At 47.0% G+C, this 16,090-nt stretch overlaps 1 protein-coding gene across 1 annotated transcript in view; it reads right to left on the minus strand.

Annotated features, from left to right (window-relative positions):
- Positions 1–12,500, minus strand: part of LOC140733730 (amine sulfotransferase-like) — a 40,144-nt gene extending 27,644 nt beyond the window's left edge. Inside the window, exons 1-3 of the mRNA XM_073057439.1 lie at positions 12,401–12,500; positions 9,920–10,109; positions 7,107–7,315 (exon numbers count right to left, since the gene is read on the minus strand). Coding sequence (XP_072913540.1) covers positions 7,107–7,315; positions 9,920–10,085 — 375 coding nt within the window. The 5' untranslated portion in view covers positions 10,086–10,109; positions 12,401–12,500. The remainder of the gene's footprint in view (positions 1–7,106; positions 7,316–9,919; positions 10,110–12,400) is intronic.
- Between the last annotated feature and the right edge of the window lie 3,590 nt (positions 12,501–16,090).

Here is a 16,090-nt window from a genome sequence, read left to right on the forward strand (position 1 = left end):
AGTCACAGCCCTTTACTTCCATTACGAACAAACCAAAAGCAGTCATCTTACAGGGCCTGGGGAATCAGGGGTTCCCATCTTGGGGTCCAGGGACCCCCTGCTTAATGGTATTGATGCAGTAAAAAAGGTTGAGAACCCCCTGTCTTACACAGATGTCAATATGTGGGATACCCTCCCTTAAAATTAAGACAAGAACTCAATGATGTTTTTTGTGAATTATGTAGAACCGTTTCTATTATGAACAATACGTGTCATCTGTCACCCACGATATTACCCTACACAGTCGTGAATCTAAGTCCAGTATGATTGTTTGAGTGAAGATCAAAAGTGTTATTGCTTAGGCTAACTGGCCAAAATTCAGAAGTAGCCTTGCAGGTATCCGTACAGTTCATGGTTGTCAGTCCAAATTACTTCAGAGTTTGATAAATGAGATGCAAATTTATTAAAACCAAATGCAAATTAGGCCACCTGAAATACTATCTGAATGGATTCCTTTGTAGAACATTGGAAAGCTTTTAAAACAGCACAAGATGTACTTCCGAAGCATGGCGTATACAATGCATTTGACGAGTTATACATTCAGAGATGTTCTTCTGCATGCCACTTTTGTAATGCATGATTATCTGAGTTACCGTCATTTTCCTGCCAGTTTGAACCAGTCTGCACATTCTCTTCTGATCTCTCTCATTAACAAGGCGATTTTGCCCACAGAACCATCACCACTGGATGTTTTCTTTTTTTTTTTGTTTTTCCTACCATCCTCTGCAAACTTCAGAGACTGTTGTGCGTGAAAATCCCAGGAGATCAGCAGTTTCTGAGATACTCAAACCACCCCGTCCGACACCAACAATCATTCCAAGGTCAAAGTCACAAAAATCACATTTCCTCCCAATTGCAAAGTTTTCTCTGAATAACCAAAGAATCTCTTAATCATGTCTTCGTTGAGTTGCTGCCACATGATTGTCTGATTAGATATTTGCCTTAGAAAGCATGTGTACAGGCATACCTAATAAGGTGGCCAAGGAGTGTATTTATTTGGTAAATTCACTTGTGCGTTTAATCTGAAGCAATGAAGAAATTCTTGGGATGAGTAAAACTTTTCAAACAAGCAGTCAGATACAGTATAGGACTACACTTCCATTGTAAATTGGTGAACATTCGTTTTTTTAATTCTCTTCAGTTTAAATCTGATGTATGTTTACCAAATTCAAATGCACTACATATATTTAAAGGAGACCAGATTTCCGAATGCTCAGATGTGAAATTGCCCTGTCAAAAAGCCAGTTGTGTTACTATTTATGATGAAAAGTTTCTATCATGGTACTGTTGCTAAGTTCATTAACTCTGGGGATGTACATTAATATCTATTTGATGTTGTCTCAAGAACTTGAAATATTTCATTTGCACAGTACGGTAGTTGTCAACGTGGAGTGGAGAGTGAGTTTGTAAATCTGGCAGGAACGAAAGGTGTTGGGAATGGTGAAGCTGGAACGCTGTGGCAGGTGTGTGGGACAGGAGGCAGAAGGGTGTCATAGGTGCAGACACAGCCAACTGATGCTGAGGATGTTCTACGAGTCTGTAGTGGCCAGTACTATCATGTTTGCTGTTGTGTGCTGGGGCAGCAGGCTGAGGGTAGCAGACACCAACAGAATCAACAAACTCATTCGTAATGCCAGTGATGTTGTGGGTGTGGAACTGGACTCTCTGACGGTGGTGTCTGAAAAGAGGATGCTGTCCAAGTTGCATGCCATCTTGGACAATATCTCCCATCCACTCCATAATGTACTGGTTAGGCACAGGAGTACATTCAGCCAGAGACTCATTCCACCGAGATGTAACACTGAGCGTCATAGGAAGTCATTCCTACCTGTGGCCATCAAACTTTACAACTCCTCCCTCAGAGTGTCAGACACCCTGAGCCAATAGGCTGGTCCAGGACTTATTTCCACTTCGCATGATTAACTTATTATTATTATTTAATTATTTCTGGTTTTATTTTGCTATATTTCATCACTATTCTTGGTTGGTGTGGCTGTAACGAAACCCAGTTTCCCTTGGGATCAATAAAGTATGTCTGTCTGTCTGTCTGACACACCAGGCAATGTCATTTGATTCCAAACAATTGAACTTAATAAAATTATTATAACAGAATGTTATTGATATTTATTTCTGTTATTGATCATTACAGAATGTCCCTCTGGTGCTTTCCAATCCCTCCTCTCTCTCTTCCCCTTTCCCCAACTATGATAACCCTCATCCTGCCCCCTTCCCACTCTCAGTCCACAATAGAGACCCATATCAGAATCTGATTATCATCACTCACATACGTCATACGCGTTGTTTCTTTTGTGGCAGCAGTACATTGCAATGCATAAAATTACTACAGTACTGTGCAGAAGTCTTAGGCACCCTAGTTATATACATGTGCCTATGATTTTTGCTCAGAACTATATGCTCCATGTTCTATGATCACATTTGGTACCAATACTCCACCTCTTGCATCTGATCGCATTGTTAAACAAGAGAGAATCTGCAAATGTTGGAAATCCAAGCAACACACACAAAATGCTGGAGGAACTCAGCAGGCCAGGCGGCATCTATGGGGAGAGTAGTTGATGTTTCAGGTCGAGATCCTTCAGCAGGACTCTTCTAGTGAAGGGTCTCAGCCCAATACGTTGACTGTCAGACCTGCCGAAAGGGTCTCGGCCCGAAATTCTTTTCCGTAGGTGCTGCCTGGCCTGCTGAGTTTCCCCCAACTGTTTGTTTGTGATTGCATTTTTAAGTGCATGTCACTTTGCACTTGATAGCAGGCAGTTGCTTTAAACATGCAATCACCTCATGTGCAATATACATCAAAATTCAGGTCTGAGAGGTTAGAATGTGCAGCTTGCCCTCACCGAGCTGAAAAAGCAAAGCAGTGGGAGTAAGCAGGTTTGCTCAGATTACAGCCAGAGGTCGTGGTACATAGTGGTACCAATGACTAAGGTAGGAAAAGGGCGGAGGTCATGAAAACAGACTACAGGGAGTTAGGAAAAAAGTTGAGAAGCAGGACCTCAAAGGTAGTAATCTCAGGATTACTGTTTGTGCCATGCGACAGTGAGTATAGGACTAGAGTGAGGTGCAGGATAACTGCATGGCTGAGGGATTGGAGCAGGGGACAGGAATTCAGATTTCTGGATCATTGGGTCCTCTTCTGGGGCTGGTGTGACCTGTACAAAAAGGATGGGTTGCACTTGAATCTGAGGGGTCCAATATTCTGGCAGGGAGGTTTGCTAAGGCTGTTGGGGAGAGTTTAAATTAGAATTGCTGTGGTGGGGGGGGGGGGGGATCCGAACTGATGTGATGGAGCAAAGGGAAGTTGGCTCACAAATAGAGAAAGCTTGGAGACAGTGTGGAAGGGAGGATAGGCAGGTGATGGAGAAGGGACGCACTCAGACCGATGGCTTGAGATGTGTCTATTTTAATGTGAGGAGTATCATGAATAAAGCGGATGAGCTTAGAGCGTGGATCAGCACTTGGAGCTATGATGTTGTGGCCATTACAGAGACTTGGATGGTGCAAGGGCAGGAGTGGCTACTTCAAGTGCCAGGCTTTAGATGTTTCAGAAAGGTTAGGGATGGAGGCAAAAGAGGTGGAGGTGCGACACTGTCGATCAGAGATAGTGTCAATGCTGCAGAAAAGGAGGAAGTCATGGAGGGGTTGTCTATGGAGTCTCTGTGAGTGGAAGTTAGAAACAGGAAGGGGTCAATAACTCTACCAGGTGTTTTTTTATAGACTACCCAATAGTAACAGGGACATCAAGGAGCAGATAGGGAGACAGATTCTGGAAAGGAGTAATAATAACAGGTTTGTTGTGGTGGGAGATTTTAATTTCCCAAATATTGATTGGCATCTCCCTAGAGTGAGGGGTTTAGATGAGGTGGAGTTTGTTAGGTGTGTTCAGGAGGGTTTCTTGACACTATGTAGATAAGCCTACAAGAGGAGAGGCTGTACTTGATTTGGTATTGGGAAATAAACTTGGTCAGGTGTCAGATCTCTCAGTGGGAGGGCATTTTAGAGATAGTGATCATATGCTTTACATTGCATTGGAGAGAGGTAGGAACAGACAAGTTAGGGAAAAGTTTAATTGGAGTAAGGGGAAATATGAAGCTATCAGACAGGAACTTGGAAGCATAAATTGGAAACAGATCTTTTCAGAGAAACATATGGAAGAAATGTGGCAAATGTTCAGGGGATACTTGCATGGGTTCTGAATAGGTATGTTCCAATAAGACATGGATAGGATGGTAGGGTACAAGATCCGTGGCGTACAAAGGCTGTTGTAAATCTAGTCAAGAAGAAAAGAAAAGCTTACTTATGAGAGGTTCAAAAAACTAGGTAATGATAGGAATCTAGAAGATTATAAGGCCAGCAGGAAGGAGCTTAGGAATGAAATTAGGAGAGCCAGAAGGGGCCATGAGAAGGCATTGGCAGATAGGATTAAGGAAAACCCCAAGGCATTCTAGAAGTATGTGAAGTGCAAGAGGATAAGACGTGAGAGAATATGACCAATCAAATGTGGCAGTGGAAAAGTGTGTATGGAAATGGAGGATATAGTGGAGGTATTTAATGAATATTTTGCTTCAGTATTCACTACAGAAAAGGATCTTGGTGACTGTAGGGATGACTTGCAGTGAACTGAAAAGCTTGAGAATGTAGATATTAAGGAAAAGGATGTGCTGGAGCTTTTGGAAAGCATCCAGTTGGATAAATCTCTGGGACTGGACGGGATGTACCGCAGGCTACTGTGGGAAGCGAGGGAGGAGATTGCTGAGCCTCTGGCAATGATCTTTGCATCATCAATGAGGACGGGAGAGGTTCCGGAGGATTGGAGGGTTGCGGATGTTGTTCTATTATTCAGGAAAGGGAGTAGAGAGAGTCCAAGAAATTATAAACCACTGAGTCTTACTTCAGTGGTTGGTAAGTTGATGGAGAAGATCCTGAGAGGAAGGATTTATGAACATTTGGAGAGGCATAATGTGATTAGGAATAGTCAGCATGGCTTTGTCAAAGGCAGGTTGTGCCTTACGAGCCTGATTGAATTTTTTGAGAATGTGACTAAATACATTGATGAAGGTAGAGCAGTAAATGTAGTGTATATGCACTTCAGCAAGGCATTTGATAAGATACCCCATCCAAAGCTTATTGGGAAAGTAAGGAGGCATGGGATCCAAGGGGACATTGCTTTGTGGATCCAGAACTGGCTTGCTCACAGAAGGCAAAGAGTGGTTGTAGACGGGTCATATTCTGCATGGAGGTTGGTGACCAGTGGTGTGCCTCAGGGATCTGTTCTGGGTCTCCTACTCTTTGTGATTTTTATAAATGACCTGGATGAGGAAGTGGATGGATGGGTTAGTAAACTTGCTGATGACACAAAGGTTGGGGATGTTGTGGATAGTGTGGAGGACTGTTAGAGGTTACAACAGGATATTGATAGGATGCAAAACTGGGATGAGAAGTGGCAGATAGAGTTCAAAACAGAGAAGTGTGAGGTGGTTCATTTTGGCAGGTCAAATATGATGGCAGAATATAGTATTAATGGTAAGACTCTTGGCAGTGTGGAGGATCAGAGGCATCTTGGGGTCCGAGTCTATAGGACACTCAAATCTGTGTTTAAGAAGGCATACGGTGCATTGGCCTTCATCAATTGTGGAATTGAATTTAGGAGCCAAGAGGTAATGTTACAGCTATATAGGACCCTGGTCAGACCCCATTTGGAGTACTGCGTTCAGTTCTGGTCGCCTCACTATAGGAAGGACGTAGAAAGGGTGCAGAGGAGATTTACAAGGATGTTGCCTGGATTGGGGAGCATGCCTTATGAGAATAGGTTGAGTGAACTTGGCCTTTTCTCCTTGGAGCAACAGAGGATGAGAGGTGTCCTGATAGAGGTGTATAAGATAATGAGAGGCATTGATCATGTGGATAGTCAGAAGCTTTTTCCCAGGGCTGAAATGGCTAGCATGAGAGGACACAGTTTTAAGGTGCTTGGAAGTAGGTACAGAGGAAGTTTTTTTAAATTTTTTAAATTTTTTAATTTATTTTATTTTATTTTTATTTCATTTTAAATTTTTTTTTAAAACGCAGAGAGTGTTGAGTGCGTGGAATGGGCTGCTGGTGATGGTGGAGGTGGAAATGATAGGGTCTTTTAAGAGACTCCTGGATGGCTATGTGGAGCTTATAAAAATAGAGGGCTATGGGTGATGCCTAGGTAGTTCTAAGGTAAAGGACATGTTCGGCACAGCTTTGTGGGCTGACAGGCCTGTATTGTGCTGTATGTTTTCTATGTTACTACAGTTTCTTAGGTTCAAGGAGACAGTTAGTTACTAATACCAGTTACTAAACGTGCAGGGCTCAAACACAGATATAGTGCAGAACTTGCCAGCATTCTTTGCATTATGCATGACTTTTAACATTGTAGCACAGAAACTCCTGAGCCAAAGTGTGTACTGGATATAGAGATTCTCTAGATGCCCTGGAAATTCAGAGGAAGGACTGAAGAAGGGCCTCAACCCGAAATGTTGACAGTTTAAGTCATTTCCATAGATGGTGCCTGACCTGCTGAGTTCCTCCAGCATTTTGTGTGTTTATCTTAAAATGTGCTTTAATTTATTCTTCATGAATTGGAATTTGGAACTAAGACAAAGGCACAGAATTAGGCCATTTGGCCCATCGAGCCGTCTCCACCATTTCATCATAGTTGATTAATTATCCCTCTCAACCCCATTCTCTTGCCTTCTCCCTGTAACCTTTGACGGCTCATTTAAAGATATCCAACAACTTGGCCTCCACGGCCATCTGTGTCAATGAAGTCGACAGATCCCCCTACCCTCTGCATCCACATCCTCATCTCTGTTCATTGACTGGGATTTGCAACAGAAAATAAATTGAGCCACACACGCAAAGTGCTGAAGGAATTCAGCAGGTCAGGCAGCATCTATGGATATAGAACCTTCCAAGAGGTGCTCCTCTCCATAGATGCTGCCTGACCTGCTGCATTCCTCCAGCAGTTTGCGTGTACACTCTGGATATCTAGAATCTGCAGAGACTCCTGTGTTTATCATTCTCACCTTGGCCTTTTTCTTCTTCAAAGCTTTTGGGATGAGTTCATAAGGCAGATGTGTGACAAACAATCGAGGTGATGGGCGGTCATCCACATTAATTTCCTTTATTGCCAACTCAAGCCAGGGAACCTCGCAGTAGGATGGCTTGTATTCTCCCGTTTGCAAATCTCCATCCATAAAAATATGTTTCAAAATATTCTGCATCCATATTGTTCCTAAAATTTTGAAAACAAAAGCATAATTTAGCAAAACGTTTACATTTATTAAATTGCTGAGCGTCTCTCCACGTCAAAGCAATTGCTCAATGGCACAGGAGAGATTAACTGTATTTGTCACAAGTACAGTGAAACGTGTTGCTTGTGTCAACGATAAACACAGTCGGAGGATATCCTGGGGGCAGCCTGCAGGTGTTGCCATGCTTCTGGCTCCAACATAGCATGCCCACAAATTACTGACCCTTCCGAACCTGTGGGGGAAACCGGAGCACCCCAAGGGAACCTATTCAGTCACGGACAAATGCACAAACTCCTTAATGGCGGTGATGCATATTGTAGCCTGATATTCCAATCACTTGTGCTGTAAAAGTGTTGCAATAACCACTACGATACTAGACATTAATCTACATTATGTTAACATATTAATTAATATATTATGTTAATACATAATAATGCATATTATATATTAATACAAAAAATAAAATATTATCCTTCTAGATATGTATACCTCGACATTAACAAACAAGATATGAATTATGTTTCAAATGCTAAACTTTTATTTTCATTCTGTGTCACTGAATACTGTGTCTGCATTCTCTATGCTTTTAGATTGCTTGTCCTTCCCCTACCTGTTCACTGCCTGAACCTCACTAAAGAGAACCTTAAAGAAATGCTTGCCACACAATTCTGTCTGACTAATCGCAGTAAAGCTTTGATAACTTCGACTCCATTTCTCGCCCAGTCTCACGCATTAAAGTGGTCAAGGAAGACTGAAATCATTGAGGAGAGGGCGGAAGGTGAGCGGTTGTTCAGCACCCTCTCCCAGCTGCTCGCTCGTTGCAGCCGGAAGAAGGTGTCTGTATGTGAAGGTCTCTGTCCATATCCTCTCCTCACTGCTTGCATTGGGCAGAAGGTACAGAAGCCTTAGGTCCCACACCACCAAGTTCAGGAACAGTTATTACCCTAGAGCCATCAGGCTCTTGAACCAACGTGATGACTTCACTCACCTCAACATGGACCTGATCCTACAACCTACAGACCCACTTTCAAGGATTCTATAACTCATATTCTAAGTATTTTTTACCCATTGGTTGTTTGTTGGTCTTTGTTTATGTGTAGCTCTCTCAAAAATTCTACAGTATTTTTTATTTTCCTGTAAATGCCTGCAAGAAAGTGAATCTCAGGGTAGTATATGTAAACATACATATTTTTAGACCATATTTTACTTTGACATGGACTGCAATATTGTGTTGTTATCTTCAAAATGTAGATAAATCAATTTCTAAATCATTCCTGTTTCTGAGGGTGAAAATAAGCATTGTTGCTGAGTCGAATGCCATTTAATCTCCATGTTCTAAAATCAAAGGTTCATAAAGGTTCAAAGGTTCAATTTAATATCAGAGAATGTATACAGTATAGAACCTGAAATTCTTACTCTTCACAGACATCTACAAAACAAGAAAACCCACGGAATGAATGATAGAAACATCGAAGCCCCAAAGTCCCCTTCCCTCCTTTTGCACAAACAGCAGTAAAAGCATTAGCACCCCTCTCCCACCCTTATCAGCACCCCCACCCTCATCAACATCCCTCCACCCACCCACATCAGCACCCCCCACCCTAATCAACAGCCCCTCCCCCACCCTCATCAACACCCCTCCCTCCCCCACCCACATCAGCAAACCCCCCCCACCCTCATCAGCCCCCCCACCTTAATCAACAGCCCCTCCACCACTCTCATCAACACCCCTCCCTCCCCCCACCCACATCAGCACCCCCCACCCTAATCAACAGCCCCTCCCCCACCCTCATCAACACCCCTCCCTCCCCCCACCCACATCAGCAAACCCCCCCCCCCCATGCAAGCTATAGCAGAAACCCCAAAGAGTCATTGATCCAGAATCCATCAGAACTATAGCCCACAAACCAGCACTTCGGTATCTCAGACAGGCTCTTTCCCAATGAAGGAGAAAATTTAATTTCATCCCAGCAGTGGTTTCACATTGCTTGCTCAAAAGAAAACTTTGAAAGAGTAGTTTATCTTTAAATGGGAGCGTACAAATATGGTGCAGTCAAATTCTTTGGAGATCAAGGACTGTTGCCTTGAAATTGATTGGGTCATCAAAAGAAATATTACAACATTCATCAGATCCACTACACACAGTCTTAACCCGGAGTGTTTCAGTGTCTGGGCATCGTGGCAAAGCAGTTCTGGCTCCAGCTATCAGATCAGGGTTCTGTGTGTGAGAAGTTTGTAGGTGCTCCCCATGTCTGCTTCGGTTTCCTATGGGTACACCGGTTTCCTATGGGTACACCGGTTTCCTATGGGTACACCGGTTTCCTCCCACATTCCAAAGGTGTAGAAGTTCGGCTTGGTAAATTGTGTGCATGCTATGTTTGGCGACACTTGGGGTCTTCCGCTAGTACATCCTTGGAATGTGTTCGTTGTTGACACAAACTACTGTGACAAATAAAGCTAAGCTTTATCTATTTACATGCGTAGATCGCATTTTAATTAACATAACTAACCATGCCTTTTGCAATTCCAGCTGCAGCAGAGAATATGCAACATTACAAATACTTTTACACTGAAGATTATCTTACCAGATTTAGGATACGTTACTACAAATACATCAGAATCTCGAACATCATAATTTTCCATCTGATCTAGACGTTCGATAGTATGAATCCCAGACATATTGCAGCCTTTGAATTTAAACAGTTCGACTGTTTGGAATCTCCTGTCATCCTCCGCCATGGTTCTGCTCATTAGTAGAGGCCAAGTTCTGCAAGTCTTAAGGACAATTAATAATTAACTCATTGCAGTGTAATATCTGAAATGTTCAAATATACAGATTCTGCTGCTATTCTATTTGACCACGTCAAGAAGTTGCTCTAATACACTCAGTGGCCACTTTATTAGGTACACCTGTACACCTACTCATTAATACAAATATCTAATCAGCCAATCATGTTGCAACATAAAAGCATGCAGACATGGTCAAGAACTTCAGTTGTCGTTCAGACCAAACAGCAGAATAGGGAAGGAAATGTGATCTAAGTGACTTTGACCGTGGAATGATTGTTGGTGCCAGAAGGGGTGGTTTGAGTATCTCAGAAACTGGGATGTCAGGGGATTTTCATGCACACGTGCAAATGCAGTTTAAGATGGTGCTGGCTCTGCAACTTACGGCTGAGGGCCGATGAAACAAGGAAAACATATAAGTACCTTGTTAATCACTATTTTTCTGGTAAACAATCTTCACAAACAATAGCCTATAACCTCCAACTGGACTTGGAGGCAATTTGATGTGGCAGAAGCAAGGCGAGGCAAGGCCGCAAGAGTGAGGAAGTGAGGAGGACCCGAGGTTTGATCAGTTTAAGTGATGGGCCAAATTGCAAAGGTTGGGTACTGGCCAAATCGAGGTGGTGGGGTCCAGGGACCCTGACCACATCAAAGTGACTGAACCCAATGTCTGGATCACCAGGCCAGAATGAAAAGGTCAGAGTATCAGGGCAGGTTCAGCTCACAGAAGACAGAGGGTGGTGGTCAAAGGGACTTATTCGAGCTGGAGTCTGTACCTAGTGGAGTTCTGCAGGGATCAGTGCTGGGACCACTGCTGTTTGTCCCTGAATGAAAGTGAGCTCTTACCAGTGACCAATCAGGAGATCAGAGGCTTGAGGGGAGGGAATTTAACTCAGGTCCACAGACCAAGTATAAAAGAGCAGCAACTTGTGGCAGTTTGTTTGGAGCTCTGACCAGCGGCCAATTAGAAAAAACAAAAATTAAAGGAAGGCGGAGCAAGAGCAGCGGCCGTCATTGGAGTGGACGGAGTCAGTGATGATTTTGAAGCTTTAGCTCTTAGACGCTTCTGCGAAGAGAGGCTTCAATCAGAGAAAGCAAATTAGAAAAGCTCTAGGTAAAGTTTTCTCCCCCCTCTCTTCTTTACACCTGCTTAGCTAGGACAGTAGAGATGCCAGGCATCTGTGATTTTAACTTTCCACATCTTTTGGAAGAAGACAGCGAGGCTTTGAGAGGAAGTGTGGCAGCGGCCATTTTCAAATTGCTTCTCAGATCGGAGTTCTGAGAAGCGGGACTGCGCAGGCGCGTGAAGGAGGCCTGGGAAGGAGGGAAGATATAAAAAGAACGCAGCCTTAAGCAGCGGGCAGCTTTGTTTGCGGGCAGCAGAGTGAGCCGGGAGCAGAGTGTAGGGCTTGGGCTCAGAGGGCTTAGGCGGAAGAGGGCACAGTAGGCTTATCTTTTAGTTCTCCTTGTTATTTTCAGTTATTCGGGAAGTATGAGTGTGAGGGCAGCTTGTTGTTCTCGGTGTCGGATGTGGGAGATCCTGGAGTCTCCGAGCCTCCCGGACGTCCACATCTGCGTGTGGTGAACTAGATATACCTGTCTGACTGCTCCTGTGGCTCCTCCCAAGACCCTGCTGACTACCCCTGTGGCTCCTCCCACAGACCCCTGTATAAAGGCGACTGTGGCCTGCTGCTCTCCCTCATTTTCCCCAGGATGTAGTGTTGTCCTTCAGTCAATAAAAGCCGATATCTCACTTCCTAAGTCTCGGCGTGAGTTATTGATGGTGCATCAATTTTATTGACTGAAAGTTACAACATGGAAACCACTTTACGCCCAGAACGCCTAGACTTGGACCCCCGAGACCCTGGAGCAGCTCTTGCCTTTGAACACTGGCTGGTGTGCTTCCAATCGTACTTAGAGGAGGTTCGTGCCACCGATTCGGCTGTTCGGCACAAACTTCTCTTCTCGAGGGTCGCCCCAAAAGTTTATTCGTTCATCAGGGACATATCCACCTACGAGGAGGCGCTTGCCGCCCTCCGAAGACAGTACCTGCGGCCAGTAAATCCAGTTTATGCACGGCACCGCTTGGCCACGCGAAAACAGCGGCCTACGGAGTCGACTGCTGAATTTCTTCGCGAGTTACTGATACTCGCGCGGGACTGTGACTGCAAAGCGCTCTCAGCGGAACAGCATAAGGAACTCTTGGTCCGAGACGCTTTTGTGACTGGGGTTCGGTCAGTGTGTATCCGCCAGCGGCTGCTGGAAAAAGCTGATCTTACCTTACGCTCTGCGATAGAGACGGCCAGTTCGATAGAGGCTGCGCAACTGTACGCCGAAGAAGTCCAGCCGCGCGATTCCCCGGTTCCGAGCGAATTCGCCAACGCCGCAGCCAGTCGCGGTATCTCAAACCCCACGAATTCGCCAGGTACGAAACTCTGTTACTTTTGTGGGCTTCGGAAACATGCCCGGGAACTCTGTCCGGCGCGCGAAGCGTCTTGTTCCAGCTGCGGGAAGAAGGGCCATTTCGCCAAGGTCTGTAAATTTAAACCGCGCCCGGGGTCGAGCAGCGCCGCGTCTGAGACCTGGGGGCCGCCATTTTGCATGACCGGATGTGGACAACCATCTTTGCCGGCGTCACCTGGCCCCGCCCCTACCTACCCGTGTGCGACCTGGGAGCCGCCCTCTTGCATGCCCGGATGTGAGCGGCCATCTTTGCCGGCGTCACCAGGCCCCGCCCCCGCCTCGCCATCTTGCATGCCCGGATGTGAGCGGCCATCTTTGCCGGCGTCACCAGGCCCCGCCCTCGACACGCCCAGTTCAACGCTGGCTTCCGTGACCCTCGATCAAAGCGCCCCGCACCAGCTCGCAAGGTCGATGATGGACATCCTGGTGGAGGGGCACAGGACTAGCTGCCTGTTTGACACGGGCAGCACTGAGAGTTTTATTGACCCGGCCACAGTGAAACGCTGCGGACTCGTGACACGGCCGGTCCGTCAGAAGATCACCTTGGCTTCAGGGTCGCATTCCACAGACATCCGGGTGGGTTGTGTAGCGACATTGGTGGTGCAGGGCACAGAGTATCGGAACTTTGCGTTCCTGGTCATGCCTCGGCTGTGCGCACCTGTGCTATTGGGGCTGGACTTCCAGAGCCATCTCGAAAGTGTGACTATGGCATATGACGGGCCCCTCCCACCACTCACTGTCAGGAATCCTCAGTTTGGTGGGACTTCGCCATATACTCCGTTACCACTGACACTATTTGCAACCTCTCCACCCTCAAGATCCCTCCCCCATCGCTGTTCACCAACCTGACCCCCGACTGTAAACCTGTGGCAACTAAAAGTAGGAGGTACAGTGCGGGGGACAGGGCCTTTATTCATTCAGAGGTGCAGCGGCTGCTCAGGGAGGGGATCATTGAGCCAAGCACAAGCCCATGGCGGTCCCAGGTGGTCGTTGTTCGGACTGGGCAGAAAAATAGGATGGTTGTGGACTACAGCCAGACCATCAATAGATTCACGCAGCTTGACGCGTACCCCCTACCCCGCATCGCGGATATGGTCAACCAGATAGCTCAGTACAAGGTGTACTCGACAATTGATCTGAAATCCGCTTATCACCAGCTCCCCATCCGCCCAGAGGACCGCCCCTACACCGCCTTCGAGGCGGGTGGCAGGCTCTATCACTTTCTGCGCGTCCCATTTGGTGTCACAAATGGGGTCTCAGTCTTCCAGAGGGAGATGGACCGGATGGTGGACCAGTACAAACTGACGGCCACATTTCCCTATCTAGATAACATCACCATCTGTGGTCGCGACTGGTCGGACCATGACGCCAACCTCCAACGTTTTTTTCAGGTGGCCGATGCTTTGAACCTCACTTATAACAAGGACAAGTGTGTGTTCAGAACCACACGGCTCGCTATCCTTGGGTATGTCGTGGAGAACGGGGTCATTGGCCCTGACCCCGACCGTATGCGCCCCCTGTTAGAACTCCCTCTTCCCACTACTCTCAAGGCCCTCCGGCGGTGCCTGGGGTTTTTTTCCTATTACGCCCAATGGGTTCCCCATTACGCAGACAAGGCCCGCCCCCTGGTCAAGTCTACCACCTTTCCCCTCTCTGCCGAGGCCCGCGCGGCCTTCAGCTGCATTAAAGGGGACATTGCCAAAGCAACGATGCATGCGGTAGACGAGACCATTCCCTTCCAAGTAGAGAGTGACGCCTCTGACGTCGCGCTGGCTGCTACCCTCAATCAAGAAGGCAGGCCAGTGGCGTTTTTTTCTCGTACCCTTCAAGGCTCTGAACTTCGGCACTCCACGGTGGAGAAAGAAGCCCAAGCCATAGTGGAAGCTATTCGGCACTGGAGGCACTATCTCGCCGGCAGAAGGTTCACCTTGCTGGCCGACCAGCGCTCGGTTGCGTTCATGTTCAGCAGCCAACAGCGGGGCAAAATCAAAAATGATAAAATTTTGCGATGGAGAATAGAACTCTCCACCTATACTTACGATATCCTGTACCGGCCTGGCAGGCTCAATGAACCGTCTGATGCCCTATCCCGGGGACCGTGTGCTAGTGCCCAGCTCGACCAGCTGTATGCCCTTCATGCCCAACTTTGCCACCCGGGGGTCACCCGGTTTTATCACTTCATTAAAGCCCGGAACCTGCCATACTCCCTGGAGGACATCCGGACGATGACCAGGGACTGCCAGATCTGCGCTGAGTGCAAACCGCACTTCTACCGTCCTGACACTGCGCAGCTTGTCAAGGCCACCCGCCCTTTTGAGCGACTGAGTATTGACTTTAAGGGCCCCCTTCCCTCCACCGACCGCAATGTCTACTTTCTCAGTATTATTGACGAGTACTCGCGATTCCCCTTTGCCGTTCCCTGCCCCGACACTACTACCACGTCGGTCATCAAAGTCCTGCGCCAGCTCTTCACACTGTTCGGATATCCCTGCTATGTCTACAGTGATAGAGGGTCCTCCTTTATGAGTGACGAGTTGCGCCGGTTCCTGCTTGCTAGGGGCATAGCTACTAGTCGCACCACGAGTTATAATCCCCGGGGGAATGGCCAGGTGGAGAGGGAGAATGCCACAGTGTGGAAGGCCATACTTTTAGCCCTTAAGTCACAAGGGTTGCCGGTCTCCCGATGGCAGGAGGTCCTCCCTGAGGCACTCCACTCTATCCGCTCCCTGTTGTGTACGTCCACTAATGCCACCCCTCACGAACGCTTATTCTCTTTTCCCAGGAAGTCTGTCACTGGGACCACCCTGCCAGTTTGGCTGACGTCCCCGGGGCCAGTGCTGCTGCGTAAACATGCGAGGAGTAATAAGTACTCACCACTGGTCGAGAAGGTTCACCTCCTGCATGCTAATCCCCAGTATGCCTACGTGGTCTTGCCTGATGGGCAGGAGGACACGGTCTCTGTCCGCGACCTGGCGCCCGCCGGAGCAGCAGACCACTACCCCGAGCACTCCACGGTAACTATGCACCCTGTACCCGAGGTGACTCCGCACGCACCGTGCCCCACACAGACTCCGTATGCGTCTGTTCCAGGGCCCTCGCTCACACGCGAGGGGTCCCTGACACCTCCTGTTGGGACAGAATTAACCCACTCTCCGCCTTCGGAGCACACACCACCTCCGGCACCTGTGCCGTCATCACCTCCGGCTCCTGTGCAATTGCAGCCGGAGCTACGTAGATCGCAGCGAACGATTCGACCACCTGATCGACTTAACCTGTAAATATGCTTGGGAATTTTTTTAAACAAAGGGGGGGTGAATGTGGTGAACTAGATATACCTGTCTGACTGCTCCTGTGGCTCCTCCCAAGACCCTGCTGACTACCCCTGTGGCTCCTCCCACAGACCCCTGTATAAAGGCGACTGTGGCCTGCTGCTCTCCCTCATTTTCCCCAGGATGTAGTGTTGTCCTTCAGTCAATAAAAGCCGATATCTCACTTCCTAAGTCTCG

Source organism: Hemitrygon akajei, chromosome 9 (assembly GCF_048418815.1).
Source record: "Hemitrygon akajei chromosome 9, sHemAka1.3, whole genome shotgun sequence".
Taxonomy (NCBI): domain Eukaryota; kingdom Metazoa; phylum Chordata; class Chondrichthyes; order Myliobatiformes; family Dasyatidae; genus Hemitrygon; species Hemitrygon akajei.